General features: G+C 40.9%; 3 protein-coding genes across 3 annotated transcripts in view; 2 read left to right on the forward strand and 1 right to left on the reverse strand.

Annotated features, from left to right (window-relative positions):
* The first annotated feature begins 4,157 nt into the window (after window positions 1–4,157).
* On the forward strand, window positions 4,158–5,725 carry LOC6045881 (U6 small nuclear RNA (adenine-(43)-N(6))-methyltransferase). Its single transcript, XM_001863129.2, has 2 exons — window positions 4,158–4,381; window positions 4,441–5,725. The coding sequence occupies exons 1-2, from the start codon at window positions 4,277–4,279 to the stop codon at window positions 5,704–5,706; spliced, it is 1,371 nt and encodes a 456-aa protein (XP_001863164.2). The 5' UTR covers window positions 4,158–4,276; the 3' UTR covers window positions 5,707–5,725.
* On the reverse strand, window positions 5,715–6,809 carry LOC6049135 (nucleoporin Nup37). The gene has a single exon (XM_038256547.1). It carries the CDS (start codon window positions 6,726–6,728, stop codon window positions 5,763–5,765), a length of 966 nt encoding a protein of 321 aa, XP_038112475.1. The 5' UTR covers window positions 6,729–6,809; the 3' UTR covers window positions 5,715–5,762.
* An 8,352-nt stretch (window positions 6,810–15,161) lies between these two features.
* LOC6045880 (MAP kinase-activated protein kinase 2) overlaps window positions 15,162–16,521 on the forward strand; it is a 40,866-nt gene continuing 39,506 nt past the window's right edge. Inside the window, exon 1 of the mRNA XM_038253419.1 lies at window positions 15,162–15,755. The gene's annotated coding sequence lies outside the window, so the exon portion shown is untranslated. The remainder of the gene's footprint in view (window positions 15,756–16,521) is intronic.

The raw sequence follows: 16,521 nt of genomic DNA on the forward strand, positions 1-16,521 counted from the left end.
TATTAAATGTTTGGCCCTTTTGAAATGTATGTTTTGATTTGATTTTTTTTAAATATTGTTTTCGAATAGATCGTAAAATTTCACGAATGTTTCAAATATTTTAATATTTGTAAATCGGACCATTAGTTGCTGAGATATCGACATTAGAAAATGGTGGGTTGTTTGGGTGAGACTTAGAAAACATCAATTTTCCTGTTTTTAAATCTTTGCAATATCTCCGCAACTAAAGGTCGTAAAAGTGGGCAAACATGTGCACTAATTTTAAAAAAATGAAAAACTGCGACTATTTTCAAAAAAGTTACCTAAAAATGGCTATAACTTGAAAACGGTGCACTTTATCAAAATTTCAGTGAAGTACTTTTTGATTTCAAATTTGATTTTACATCGAAAAATGAAGTTGAAAAATTGTTGCGAGCAATATTTCGATTTTTTGAAAAAATCTGTAGTGATTCAAAAATTCATAACTCGTTCAAAGATTTTTTGCACAACCTGGAAATTTCTGAAAATTTGACATTTGATGTTCCAAAAAACATATTAAAAAAAATTAAATTAGTGTTTTTTTTGCAAATAAAGTTTTAGTAACAAAATGTGAAATTAGAAATCACCAAAAAAATTACCGTGTTTTTTTTTCAGTGTAGTTCTTATCCATACCTACAACTTTGCTGAAGACACCAAATCAATCAAAAAATACCTTCAAAAGATACAGATTTTCCATATATCATTTTTGTATGGACAGCTGCCAAATTTGTATGGAAAATTATATGGACAAACTTATGATGCTGCTATGGCTTCTTTGGGCATACCCGAAGCACCATAACAGTTTCAGCCGGATTAAAAAAACAAAAAATAAAAATTAAAAAAAAGATCGATTTCATTTTTTTTATTTTTTAAACAGTGATTTAAAATATTTTTTGTCAGCACGATTAAAACCCATTTCTGACCAAGTGTAGGACCTTTTCTGTCAAGAAGGGCTGCGAAGTTATCTTTTGAAAATTGAAGTAAAAATTCATTTCAAATCCTTTGCGGTCGTACAAAGAATCATTGTACTCAGAAAAATAAGCTTAATTTTAAGACCCAATTGTTATGCGGTATACTAAGCGGTAATCAACCTAACAAGAAAATTTTCAAATTTTTAATTCCAGTTTATATTTTATTTTTAATATCTTGACAGATACATATTATATATAGACTACTTTAGACTACTAAGTGCGAACTACTGTGGGGAACTTAAAAAAGTCAAAGTAGTTATGTCACAGACATAACCGGAATGGCGTAGACTACGTAAAGTTTTGATATGTGAACCATTTCTTAATTTTGATGAATTAGCTAGACACTTGAAATACATTATCGGAATAAGATCGTGAATGCGATCGGTAAATTCAGTCGGACCGTGTACGTACCGGTTGTTGAAACAGAATTTATATACGATTCGAATTGACTTTTACTAGAAAGAGATGGCAAATCTAATGCGAACAAAACCGCAGCTACCATGTAAACATACTTTGAATGTGTTGATAAATCTTTGACTAGACAACATCGAATGCAGGAAGGAAAGAGAAGAACGAAAAACGATTTTTTCGCGAACCGAGTGAATGTTTGGTAGCAGAATGAGGGGGAGGGGAGCCTCAGAAAGCTGTGCAATCCGTCACCCCAGAAGTAAATCGTGTCAATTCAATTAGAGGGAAGGAAGATAAGCGTTTGACGGATGACGCAGTATTCCAGGGCCTTCGGCCCGGGTTTTTAGGAGTTGGGGGCGAGAGCAGCCTCAGAAAGCTGTGCAGACCGTCGCCCCCGAAAACCAAAATTAGTTCCTGAAATTTAAACTGTAATTATTCATTGCGCTGCCTCGCCCCGGTGGGACGAGGGATGGGAAGTGAGGGAACTCCGAAGAGTTGGAAAGTTTAACAACTAGAATATGGAAGTTTCACAACCACGGCTTGACCCACGAGAGGCAACTTTTCGGCGAGAAGGAGCAAGCGCGCGCCCCATCTTGTTGCTGCCTCGTCCCGGGTGGGACGATCCAAACGGTCCGGCCATTGAGAGGCAACTGGCTGACGGTGACGACGAGAAGGCGATGCGCACTTCTTTTGCAGTTCTGGTCCCTCTCTCTCCTGCTGCTGTTGCGCTGGTCTCTCTCCTGCTGCTGCTGCTCTGGGCTGAGCTTTCCTGCTGCTGCTGCTGCCGGTCCGACGTCTGAGACGAGAATGATAGAATGGGCTGAGCGCGCGTTCTTATATATGATTCCGATCTGCTACTTCCCCTCCTTTTTCGCGACCGACACTCGGTCGCGTTGCTCGGATGATTTTCCCCTCAAAATAGGTACTTGACATTCCCGTCCGTGAGTGGGAAGCGCTCATTTTGCTTGCAAAATCTCTGCTTTTTGAAAACATTTCAAAACATTCAATTGTTACAATAGTTAAACTATTTTGCCAACAATGAAAGTTTTATAGCAAATTGCTGAATAATTTTCGAATCGAATGGAACCAAAATCGTGCCGATTCGATTTGAGGGAAGGAAGATATCGACGGTAACATTTCAAAAGACATCATGTACATTTTGACACTTTCTGGGTTATTGCATATTCTGAAAGTACTCCTAATAAGCTACCTCTCCACCAAAAATGAGCAAAAGTTACTTCAGTAAAGTCTGTTTAATCATGATTTTAAATAAAGTAACATAAACAAAATCTCTGCCATCAGCAGTCTCTGTTTATATAGCCCTGTCAACCTGTCAAACAAAAGACTACATGAACCTCGTGACGGAAAAAAAGCAACATGAACAAAGCGCCATGTACATTCGGCGAAGAAAACCGAATCATAACAAAGCGTCCCCCTCAATGCCAGCAGGGTGATATAAACGTTGGTGATTTCAAAAGAAGTTATGTTTGTTTTTCTCAAATAAAATTACGGAAATAATGTTTTATTGAATTTGGATGATCAAGTATCAATAAAAGCAACGTTTTTCATCGTTTGTTATCATTAGAACATCTTATTTTGCTTTTATATTAAAATGGGAATTGAAAATGGATGCTCAACATTCAAAATTTGAATGCGTTTAATGCGTTTTTCTCAAAACGCATGGTTTGTACATGATGCTTTTTGAAATGTTGGCGTCGATATAGATATAAGGCTTTCTAGTCACAAATTTACCAACACATTCAAAGTATGTTTACATGACAGCTGGACGTTTGTTTGCATCAGGTTTCCTATCTCTTTCTAGCAAAAGTTTTTTGTCAGGCGACTTCTAGCTGGTTTTTTTGACTGGCTGCCCGATATGTCAGACAACATACTTCGCAGGGCTGTGACAGCTACAGCTCGCTACAGCTACAGTTTGCATCAGGACACTGTGACGAGGAGTTCGTCATTTTTGAGTTAAATTATATTTTTTTTCACTGGGCCTAGAAAGCCTTATAAGCGATTGACGGATGACGCAATAAGGCTTTCTAGGCCCAGTGAAAAAAATATAATTTAACTCAAAAATGACGAACTCCTCGTCACAGTGTCCTGATGCAAACAATGATCGAGCTGTAGCTGTCACAGCCCTGCGAAGTATGTTGTCTGACATATCGGGCAGCCAGTCAAAAAAAACCAGCTAGAAGTCGCCTGACAAAAAACTTTTGCTAGAAAGAGATGGGAAACCTGATGCAAACAAACGTCCAGCTGTCATGTAAACATACTTTCAATGTGTTGGTAAATTTGTGACTAGAAAGCCTTATAGAGTTATCTACGTGCGCATGTATTGCGTGTACGTACACGAAAAAAAGTGAGGTTAAATTTTGTACCAGCCAGCAAAACAAATGGGTTGCTAGTGTGCGTGAGATCGGGCTTAGATAGCTCTATATTCCAGGGCCTTCGGCCCGGGTTTTTTGGAATGACACCCCAGTACCTTCGACAAAGACGTAAGTCTACGTCAAAAGAGTGGAAAGTTTTCTTTTGTAGAATTATTGACAGTTTTGTCGAGACTGTGGACAAAACGGTCAATAATTCTTCAAAAGAAAACTTTCCACTATTTTTTTTATAAGTTCCCCACAGTACCCTTTTAAAGGGTGACGACAGGTGACGGCGAATTTGAAAAAAGAACAATTATTTTGACTTTGAGTGTACTCTCAAAAACAGTTTTTTTTTCTAATTGGTCCTTTCCAAACGTTACGCTAGCCATGTGCGCTCTGTGTTTTTGTTTTGATTCACCGCGCGCGCGTTTTGTTTTGAAAATTTAAAAGGCTGGAAAACGTTTATAGCTTCATGGTACAGTTCCGGTCCCAGATCGCTCAAGCACAATGTCCATGTCCAAGTTTATGCACCCGCGCAACATCTACCGCCAGAAGCCGGACTTTAACGCGCTGGTCAAGCAGTTCCCGGAGTTACGCGGGGTCACCACGGTGGTAAGTTACAATTTGAATCCGTAATCTTTGGTGGAAGATTAAAGTTCAACTTCCCGCAGGATCTAAACGGTCGCATCAAGCTGGACTTTAAGAACCGGGAGGCGCTGCAGCTGCTGACGCGGGTTCTGCTGCGGCGTGACTTTGGGCTGAAGGTGGAACTGCCGGCGGGGAAGCTGGTGCCGACGTTGCCGCTGCGCTTGAACTACATTCTTTGGCTGGAGGACGTCGAGGAGGCGCTGGGTTGGCGCACGGATCGAGCGGAACTGCGGGGGTTGGACATTGGCTGCGGGGCGTCGTGTATTTATCCGCTGCTGGGGGTGGCGCGGAATCGGACCAGGTGGAAGATGGTCGGGCTGGAGAAGGTGCGGGATAGTGTGGCGAGTGCGCGGGGGAATGTGGAGCGGAACGGGTTGACGGGGGACGTTCGGGTGGTGGAGCAGAAGGAGGGGGAGGAGACTGTGATAAGGGGGTTTTTGGAGGGAGATGGGGTTGGGGAGCGGTTTGACTTTTGCATGTGCAATCCGCCGTTTTACGAGCAGGATCATGAGGTGGAGAATCGGACGGGGCACCGGCCGGAACCGTCTGCTGTTAGTACCGGGAGTATGGACGAATTGCGGACGGAGGGAGGCGAGTTGCGATTTGTGGAAAAGATCATCGACGAAAGTTTGGAGTTGAAAGAGCGAATAACCGTTTACAGTTCGATGTTGGGACACAAACGAAATTACGATCAGATTTTACGGATATTGAAAGGTCGTGGCGTGAGCAACTTCACGACGACCCGGTTCTGTCAGGGCAACACAACTCGATGGGGAGTCGCGTGGAGCTTCTCCAGCGAAGCTCTCTTGTACAAAGTCCCGGACGCAACTCAGCAATCAACCAATACCAACAAGAAATCCCCCGCCAAACCACTTCAGGGTAAAATCCTCACCGCAACTCAAGCGCCAACCCTGGCCGAGGCCAAATCCCACCTCCTCTCCGCTCTGACGCCCCTCGCACTTCAACTCCAACCCCTGGAGGAGGAGTCCGACTCAGAATCGCTGTGGAAGCTCGTGGCCCAGGACAACACGTGGTCCCACCAGCGCAGGAAACGGCGGGAAGCGAAGCGAGTAGCCACTGTCGAAAGCAATGGAGAACCGGCCCCGGAGCAGGGCACGCCGAGCAAGCGCTGCCGGACGGAACCGGTGCTGAGCGCGGCGGTCAGTTTGAAGAGTTGCGACGGAGGTTGGACGTTGGCGTTGAGTTACTTGGGTGGGATTGCCGGAAAGGACGGGGTGAACCAGATTTTGCAGTATGTTAAAAATAAGTTGAAGGAATCTAGTGATTAAAACAGTTATTTAGTTTCACGAAAACACAAACTTTATTAACCAAATCCAAACTCCCATCACGCAGCAATCTTCCAGAAGCACAGCTTCCGGTCCTGCCCGGCCACCACGTACGGCAGCTGGTAGTGCCAGCACAGCCCACCGTACAGTGACAGCTTGGCCTCAATCTGGGGAATCTGGTTCTTGGCGTGAATCACCTTCAACGTCGTCCTCGGCCTGCCCACGCTGGCCACAATCGACTCCGTGTGCGGCGAAAACTTGACAATGTGGCCACAATCCTCGTGGATCCGCTTGTTCTCCACCGGACGACTCGGCTTCTTCAGATCCCAAAATACGAGCTCACCCCCCGCCAGGGCCACCACAAACGCCGAGTTGTTCAGCGCCCAATCCGCGTAATTCAACGGGTTCTTACTAGACTCCACGGACAAAATCGCCAGCTTCGAGTCAACATTGTACAAATGCACAATCCCCGACTTTTCCGCAATCAGCACCTTCCCCGACTCGTCCGGATGCCACTTGGCGGACACGACCGCCGACCCAAAAAAGAACGTCGCCCCCTTCCCGTAATCTTCCCTCCTCTTCCACATGATGCACATGTGGTCATCGCCGCACGACGCCAAATACTCCCCGTCGTGGTCCCAGCTGACCTGGTTCACGTAGCTCCGGTGACCCTGCAGCAGCTGCACCGTATTGTCGTCCTCCAGGTCACTGTTGAAGATGCGCAGGTTGAAATCCGCCCCGGCCGTACAAAGCGTCACCACCTTGGGCAGAACCGCCAGCGAAGTCTCCGGAGCGAACGCGACCGCGTGACACCGTGTTTCGTGGTGCACCTCCTTCAGCTGGTTCCACTCGAGGCATTCGGAATCGGTTTCCTCCGGAAAGCGTATCAACCCGAGCATCAGCTTGTCGGGCAGGGCCACGCACAGCAGGTTCTGGGACCACTCGTAGCTGGACAGCTCGAACGCGACGATCTTGTCCGGGAAGGAGACCGTGTGGGTCGGCGGGGAGCTGTTGGAATGGTCCATTGCAGAGCCGGAATTTTTTCAACTGGATTTGGCGGCACAACACGACGCAAGATTAAAAATAACAACAAATTTAAAAGCCGGCTGTCAAAATTCGGTTTACACGCTGGAGAGGAGTTAGCTAAAATTCAAGAAAATTTTAACTGGTTCAGCTGTGGTTACACTGCATTTTGTACACACATCAAAATAAATTGAAAGAAATGTCACGCAAATTTGAGTAGGCACAAATGAACTCAATTTTGATATGGTGAAGCAACTCATCATTTTGAGACGTCACTCGACCAAATGATATCTGTCACTTTTCGTAGATGAACTATGTTTGTGAGCAAAAAGAGTTAAAGAAATTAAAGCGGTGCTAACTTTATGTTAACAGTAAAATTCAAAAGAAACATGTTTACTGATTGGTGTTCTTTTGAAAGTTTGGGAGAGATTTTCCTTGCCGTGTTAAAACACTCACTTGCGTGGCAGCGGGTCACGATAACTATGTTAAATAAAATTAGTTTTATTCGTTTTTACAAATAATTTCCATCTTCTCTATATTTCTAACCATAAATCCATCCATGCATCCATCTTTATTTCTAACCATAAAAAATCTACATTTCTGGAGTTTTTTTTTTTGAAAAGGTCCTACACTCAACCCCCGGTGGTTGGTCACTTTTTCGTTTGACACTTTTTTAGTTTGTACCCCGTTGGTTGGTCAAAGTCAAACTAAAAAGTGACGAACTGTCACTTTTTACACGGCGCTCACGCACACTATCAAAACAAACGTTTGGTAGTGTGTGTGAACTCCGTGTAAAAGGGGTGTCAAACTAAAACGTGACCCCGTTCGTTTGACAACAGTTGGTGTCAAACCATCGGGGTTTGAGTGTATAAACCAAATTTTCATTTTTTGCTTTTTGGGTGTTTTTGAATACCAGGAGCGGCCGTGGCTGACTGGTTACGGTGTTCGCTTTATAAGCGAACGGTTCTGGGTTCGATGCCCATCTGCTCCCAACGAGAAAGATTAGAATACAGAAATAAGTAATGATAAATATGAACGAAAAATCAAAGTCGTTCGAGGCGGGGTTCGAACCCCCGTCCTTTGGATTGGTAAGCAAAAATGCTAACCACTAGGCCATGACGACTTGGTGAACTTGGACTGGAATTAGGAATACTGTTACAGAGAGCGAGTTGTGGCGCTATAACCACGGCAAATAGTGTCCTGGGCATTCGTGGAAATACAATGTCCCATCCCAGAGGGTCCCGGAGTACCAAACCTTCTTAGCATGGTGCTCCCAACGAATACAACCAAAATCTCGGAGCGTATGGTGGTGTGTCCCCACGCTTCTTCCTCCCCTGTCGATTCAGAATTGTGTTGTTGTTCGAACACTCAGTGCTCAAACTCAACCCAATTACGAGTCATCTCTGCGATACGGCTTTACGCTTGTGATGTTTAACGCTTGTGATGTTTCAATGCATTCCGATGCAATGGCACACTACAAATGTTAATAAATGACAAGAAGAGTGCTAGGCGTCATTTAACCTAAGGCACTCTCCAGGATCCCTTCGAAAGATTGGCTGCGCTAGGGTCTGATTAGATTAGATTAGATTAGATTTTGGGTGTTTTTGAATACCCCTGACTCAAGTCGGTTCTAAAAACACCCAAAAAGCAAAAAATGAAAATTTGGTTTATAGGACCTTTTCAAAAAAGCTCCAGATTTACACTGTTGTACTGTCAAATGAAAAAGTAACCCAGTTCGTTGGTTGGTGTCAAAGCATCGGGGTTTGAGTGCAATCTTTAACTCGGGTTTTTAGTACTTCCATTTTTTATTCTGTAATTTCTGAACTTATGATTTTAAAAATAGAAGAGGAATAATGCTAAAATTGTCAAGCGAATCGACCTTTGAATTAGAATAGTAAAGAACAATAATTATAGAATTTATGATTTTTTCCTACCAGCTAAAAAATCGAAAACGTTAAATAAATGCAACAAAAATAAACACACAAAATTCTAAATAAAAATCTGAAGCTTTTTGCCTTCCTCACCTTACTGAGGAAAGGCTATAAAATCACTCGAAAAATGAACTTCTTAATTCGACCTCGTAGACCCACCTTCACGTATACCTATCGACTCGTGTTCTGAACAAATGTCTGTGTGGATGTGTGTAGGTGGGTGGACAAAAAATTGTCACTCGATTATCTCCGGACTGGATGAACGGATTTTTACCGTATTAGTCTCATTCGATCCGTCTTGGGGTCCCTTAGGTCTCTATTTAAAATCAGCAAGTTTAGTTAAGTACTTCAAAAGTTATGCTAAAAAAACGATTTTGGCGTATGTCCGGAAGATTGTAAAAAGGGTGGTTTTTGCCCTATCATGTTATACATTTTCAGAAAGGTATTAAAAAGACCTTTCCAATGAGCCCAAAACATTGAAGATCTGACAATCCTATCAAAAGTTATTAGCACTTAAGTGTTATTTATACACTTTTTGGTGGCCGGATCTCAGATATTTCACTAAAAATGATGTCCGGGTCCATCATGGATCTGACAACCCTATCAAAAGTTATTGGCACTTAAGTGTTATTTATATACTTTCTGGAGGCCGGATCTGAGATATTGTGATAAAAATATTGTCTGAATCTAGGGGCTGGACAGATAGGTTAATACACTATTAGTACATTAAAATAGATTAAAATAATTGGTCAGCGTATCGACATTTCGTTAATATATTGACGAAATCCCACCATGAGTTAAGAACCTTGCCCAGTTGAAATGACATTTAAAATCAAAACAAATATTTCCAAACAAACCGAGAAATAACATTTTCATTCGCAATTTTCAGGATACAGAAAAAAAACCTCATCGAATTGGCGATATGAGTGACCACCAAGGTGACCGGCTTCTCTTTGCCACGGTAAAAAATACAACATGAGAGGTGAAAACGATGCTCAGAAAAGGTTTTTCTGCTGGCGCATTTTAGCTGCTCAATCCGGCGAGGATAACCACAACTGACAGGATGATGCATCCGGTGGTTCTGTCTAAACTACTGGTTCTTGCTACCGAACTGGTAGTTCCATAATCGTAGCTTTATCAACCGGATTCAGGTGGACCGTAGTCAACCTTTCGATGAACTCCTCTGAATGCGTCTTTTTCCCGTGATTCCACCAGCACACAACCCTTCAACTAAATCCGTCGGATCGGAGCTTCTCCTCCGGAAGCGTTGAACGCCAGGTCCAGCTTCACGAAGCACCGCGGGTGTTTGTACGACCATAGTCGACGACCAACTTAAATGCAAACATCAGCACCGTTTCCGTCATGGCAACAGAAAGGGCATTGATGGCGGATATTTTCAGAAGTGTACTCGAATAAAGATTTTAACCCACAACAATAAAGTTCTGCTGAGATTACAAAATAGATGGGCTAGGAACAGGAAACAGATATAGTTTATTTTATTTGACGGGGAGGGGAAGCAGGCGCGGAAGTAGGCGTGTTTTTAAGTAGTTTATTCGAAAGCGACAAAAACGGCTTGAAAAAATCAACTTTGCGGGGGAAGAGCAGTTTGGAGACGTAGGTACGCTGGCGGTCGAGGTCGAGGAAATGGCCCTGGCCATCTGCGAACACTCGCTGTCCAGAAAGCTGATTGGAAGAGCCGGCGGTCGCTTTTTGCGATCTGTGCATCATTTGGCGTTGTCTCCGTTGGGTTATATTGACCGTCTCCGTCACCGCTGAGTTACAAGCCAACAGTCTATTGTGATCCGATGCGATGTCCGCCGAGGCGTTCAATTTGAACAAGAACGAGGCTAGCTTATAGAACTTTATGAGCTGGACCGGTTCATTGTGGGGCGTATATTTTGGTTCACAGATGCTGGATGGCCGCTAGCGGGTCCGTCTGAACGATCTCTAGCTCAGCATGTTGCCACTGGTAGGATTTTTCCAGCTGGAAGTCATCTTCTCGTTTCTGCGAAGGAAGGAGGAAGATACGTTGTAACTTCGCGACAACTTTGTTTATGTTTTTAAAATTCAAAGCTGTCAAATTTGCCCGAGGTTCAACACTACAGGTGGGAACGTCAGCTCAACTGATGGTTAAAGTATTAACGAAAATATCAAAACCGCCGTCAATAGATTAACGAATAATAAAAGTATTAATTCTGTCCAACCCCTAGGTCTGAATCTTCCATGTGAACTTTCGTTGGATAGGTTTTTTTATCAGACCTTGCCGATGAGCCATGAAAATTGAAGGTCTGCGAACCCTATCAAAAGAAATCAGTAATAAAATTGATTTGTTAAACATGTTAAGGGAATGTTGCTATTTTTACTGAATGTATTGACTTTATGAATATGAGGAAGGCACCAACCACCTAAAGGTGGATTAAGCAACGTTTTTTTTTTTAAAAGTCCAATAAACAAAATTTTGATTTTTTTATGTTGCTTCTACCTTTTAAAAGAAAAAAAACTCCAGAAATTAAAAAAAACCCGTTCTAAATATGACCATACGACAGTTATGGCTTAGTTTCGGAAATTTAGATGTTTGGATCATTTTTGACACAACAGGTTTGAAATGGCTGAAGCAGCGTGCAGCAGAGATGGACTCACTTCAAAACTAATGAGTGGAAAAAACTACATTATTTTCGGTAGTTTTATCGATATATGTGATTTAATTTTCAAATTCTAAAATTCTATAATGAAAAAAATCTAAAATTTCATTTCAAATTTCAAAAAAATCTTGTTCTAGTTCTTGTTCTTAAAAATGTTATCTCAATAGTTTAATAAATATATATTTTTTTAAATTTTAATAAAAAAAATTGTAAAAAAATAAAATTTTATAAAATTGAAATAAAATCTGTAAGTATAAATTTCAAGATTTTAAAATTTTCTATTTTTTATGCTTTTGAGATAAAGAAAATAAAAACAAGAATTAAAGTTTTTTGTTTTTTGAAATTTTAGATTCTATAGAATACCACAACTCTTATAATCGATCAGTAGTGCGGTGCCTGTGTGGACGCGCAGTCCTGTTTTTTCGTGTTATTTTCCGTCTCTTTTGTGTCGCTGTTCGAGTGCATGGGGTGATTGGTCATTATAATTAAATAATGGCATCAGTAGTGCGGTGCCTGTGTGGACGCGCAGTCTTGTTTTTTTTTTCGTGTTATTTTCCGTCTCTTTTGTTTCGCTATTTGTGTACATGGGGTGATTGGATTTCTTCTTCTTCTTTTTTCATTTATTTTTTGTTCGCGCGTTCGTTGGCCGATGAATTTTATTTTTGTTCTCTTTATATAGTTTTCGATAGAAACGATCCGATTTTGTTTTTTGAGACAAGCAAGTCGTATTGCTGGATTAAGTCCTTTCCATATCATCGAGGATCGGAAGGCACGTCGACGGATATGTTTTAAGGCTTATGATATAAAATAATTTTAATGAATGAAGCCCTTCCTACATCACCGTTGATCGGAAGGCACGCCGACGGAGAATTTCTGGAGAATCGCGGTCGAATTAATACTGTATTTAAATCCCTAGATAGGTATCTTTCCGCACCCGGCTGCCTAAGATTTTTAAAATTTCAACCCATAAACAAATTGCTCATGGTCGCATCACCTACCACAGTGAATCCTGACCTCATACCCATCTTACTAACCCCTCAAAACTCATGTGATACTTTGTCGGAGACGCAGTCGATTTGGCGGTCCCATCACTCAAGTATCGGCTAACATTCCCATCCACTTCCCCGTGTCTTACCACTGGTCGTGGCCGGCGTCGGTATTGATCAGCACGATAGGGACCTTTGAAAATTGCGAAGGGGTGATGATTGGTTCCTACTTTTCATCTGTGGTCCACGGAGCAATGTTTGGGGGTCCTGGTTAATAACGAAGTAGCAGCTACGGGTAGACACCAATGCTATGCTATGCTAATACCACAACTCTTATAATCTCAAATTCTACAATTCGACGCCAACATTTCAAAAAGCACCATGTACAAACCATGCGTTTTGAGAAAAACGCATTTGATTGTTGAGCATCCATTTTCAATTCCCATTTTAATATAAAAGCAAAATAAGATGTTCTAATGATAACAAACGATGAAAAACGTTGCTTTTATTGATACTTGATCATCCAAATTCAATAAAACATTATTTCCGTAATTTTTTTTGAGAAAAACAAACATAACTTCTTTTGAAATCACCAACGTTTATATCACCCTGCTGGCATTGAGGGGAACGCTTTGTTATGATTCGGTTTTCTTCGCCGAATGTACATGGCGCTTTGTTCATGTTGCTTTTTTTTCGTCAAGAGGTTCATGTAGTCTTTTGTTTGACAGGTTGACAGGGCTATATAAACAGAGACTGCTGATGGCAGAGATTTTGTTTATGTTACTTTATTTAAAATCATGATTAAACAGACTTTACTGAAGTAACTTTTGCTCATTTTTGGTGGAGAGGTAGCTTATTAGAAGTACTTTCAGAATATGCAATAATCCAGAAAGTGTCAAAATGTACATGATGTCTTTTGTAATGTTACCATCGAATTCTTAGAATATTTTTTTTTGTTTCTTTAAAGTTCTGAAATCTTCTTCTTAAATAGCATAATTTCTTATGCAAACAAACCAATTAATCAACTTGGAAGCCTTATTCTAAAATAATGAGTGCTTCGCTTCGCTTCGCTAGGAGACGGTGATTTTAGCGGATTGCAGACTGAATTTCGCCATGTGTTGTGATGATTGTCTAAGCCATAGTTGCCTAGGATTGATAATTGGGAATAGAACCAATTCCACCTGAGCCAGATTCTCACCACCATGACAGCCGTCCATTGCCGGCCGCTCCCATCTCCACCGCGCACCAGGGACAAGTAGTGCGTCCATCCCGGGAATTCCCGGGACAAAAATCCCGGGATTTTTCCAAAACCGGGAATTCCCGAATCCCGGGATTTTTCATATTTTGTCCCGGGAATTCCCGAAATTGAAAACATATCAAATTTTGGTCTAGAAATTCAGATTTGGTTGTGGAAATTAGTAATCGATAAGCATTTTAAAGCATTAAAATTTTTATTCGGCATATGACAACATTAATTTGGCAGGGAAAATTGTTAAAATTTTTGTTTACAGATCCGCAAAATGCTTTGCGCCTTAGATATTTTCTACTAAATTTTATTTATTTAAAAAAGACTTATTATTATATTCACGTTCATTTATGACTTTAAACTTGAAAAATGCATAATATTTTAAAAATTATTTAACTTTTCATCATAAACCGGCATCTGGAGCAAATCAGGAAAAAGTAACGAATTAAGACAGCTGTTTAAGCTAATTTGTTTTTGAATAATGTTCTGATTGTTTTGATTGATTTCGATTACAATAGGAACAGATCAAAACAATTAGTACACAAATTTCCAAATTTATTTGTTTGCTCTAAAATCTCCTGTACCTATTCAGACTGTAGTCCCGATTATCCCCAGTTGGTAGTTGATTGGTAGTGACTTAAAGATAATTTTTAAAATATGTTTTTAAATATAAAACATAAAATTCGAAACTTACCCAAAGTGTTGCATTGTCTGGTATAATTTTATTTCTTGTTGTTTTAGACACTTTCAATGAAATTGTATAAGCTTTTGTAGTTATATTATATAAATAAAAAAATAAAAGAAATATATTCAAAATTCTGGTTCAATTAGATTCCAAAGCACATCAAAGAACACATTTTTTAAATTGTGTTTTACACTATCTAAAGACTGCTGTCCATGTTCAGATTGAAGTGTAGCTTATCACCATTAACAGTTTTGAGCTAATTCTATGATTTAAGCTAGAAAAACGTAACAAATATAATGAAAACATAGATTTTATGACTGCTGCAAAAATTTCCCGGGATCCCGGGAATTCCCGGGATTCAAAAAATATTTTTCCCGTTTCCCGGGAAATTCAAAACCCGGGAAAATTGGACGCCCTAGGGACAAGGAAAGGGATTTGGAAGACGGGAAGTGTTAATGCTCCACTTTTTTCAGAGTATTAAGGGAAAATCTTCACGGTATCCTCAAGTAAGTTTCGCTTGAAGTTGGACGGTTAATGGGAAGGTATAAGGGATAGGATACACTCTAAGCAAGCGTTGCGACCATTTGCATAGTGTGTTTGAAAGTTATAGTTTTATTCTCAAGGTAAGCAATCGGATGCTGCTGACGAGACAATTCCCGTTTAATTATTGTGTGCACATGGTTTTAATTATTATTCTCAAGGCAAACATCTGATGTTGCTGTAGAGATAATTCCCGTTTAGTTCTAAAACAAGTTCTAAAATTTAAATTTAACAGTTCGACATGCGCAAAGAGTATTTCCCTTCTCTCTGGTTAGCGTGCACACTCTCACTTTTAATTTCTCGATTCTTTTAATCGTTTTGCCAATGAATAAATCACATTCTGCGTGTTGTTCAGCCGCAGCCACACGCGGTACGTCACAAACGTCATCCCTCGTCTCGTGAGCTGGGCCAGCAGGCGATTCTTCGCACAAAATTTCAGTCAGTTTTCAGCATCGGATTCTTCGCGTAGCAGGTCCTGTCTGCCGTTCCGCGTCGTCCACACTGTGTCCATCCATCCACTGTCTGTCTATCGTCGGGCGGTCCCCTCTTTTCTTCCGTGTCGCGTCGTGTGTCTGGTTGAGCACAGTTTTCCTCTCTCTGTGGTGGGTGGTTTTTTGGTTTTCATTTTGGAGAGTGCAAATTTTGGGGAAAAACGCAGCCTCCCGGAAAATCTGCTGGGAAATTACGTGATAAAAGCGCTTGTGAAACATGCTGCAATAAGAGAGAGAGAAAAATATTAAAATAAGAGTTCGGTGCTACCTGTGAAGCAGCAGAAGAAGAAGATCGAGTCGCGCCGTGAATGACGACAGATTTTTCTGTGGAAAAAAAAGGGTTGAGGAAGAGGTGAGAAAAAGGTGCGAAAAGTGAGCCCCAACCAAGGCTGTGAAAGATAAGCCTCTCCAAAGTGTGTGTAAAAAAAAGTTATTGCGTGACAGGAAAATTCTTGCAATCGAGGCAGAGATAACCCATTCAGTACAACGTCAGAACCAGCTGGAACAGGTAAATAACAAATTTCTAGGAGTAAAAAACAACTGGAAGGGACGTACCTTTTACACGGTTGGTTAATTTCATTTTATTGACAGAATGTGTCAAAACATAGCGCTTTTTCACCGCAGTAGGCAGTATTGCTCAAAACAGAGTTGGTTGGAGGCAGCAGGCCCATATTCCATGGGTGACTGGGATGGGCGCATCATCATCAAATCATCATCAAAGCAATCAATCACAATCCGATGCGGGTTCGTTGGCTGGGTTGGTCCGAAAGGCGGGGGAAAGCACGAAAAAGTGGACTATTTCATCAGCTAATCTGCGCTATAAGCTTTTTTAAATATTGCCTGAAGAAATCATTGTTTGAAAATTCTGAACTATGAATATTTTTGCAAATTTGTGTCATTCGAAACTTAGCAGTAAACCCAATAAATTACTTGGTAACTCACTTTTTTTAAAACATATTTTAAATTTTTTAATTGACAATTATTAATCAAAACTCCATTAAACGCTCAAGAAACGGTCAAGAAAAGGGTCACGAAATGATTTTTCTTAAGCAGTACGCAGCTGAGAAGAAAATAAACCAAAAAGCGAGGTTTGCCTTTTTAAAGTGCGGTGCTTGTTTGCAATTTGTTTTTGGTGAAAAAAAATCTATTAAATTTGGATTTGCTAATTTGAAACTTAAAATTAAGGCCGAATCTTAAAACGCAGAATCTTGAGTTGCCGAATATTAAAAAGTCGGAAAAGGTTAATTTTCTGGCATAAATATTGAAAAATAATA

This window comes from Culex quinquefasciatus, chromosome 2 (genome assembly GCF_015732765.1).
Source record: "Culex quinquefasciatus strain JHB chromosome 2, VPISU_Cqui_1.0_pri_paternal, whole genome shotgun sequence".
Lineage (NCBI taxonomy): Eukaryota > Metazoa > Arthropoda > Insecta > Diptera > Culicidae > Culex > Culex quinquefasciatus.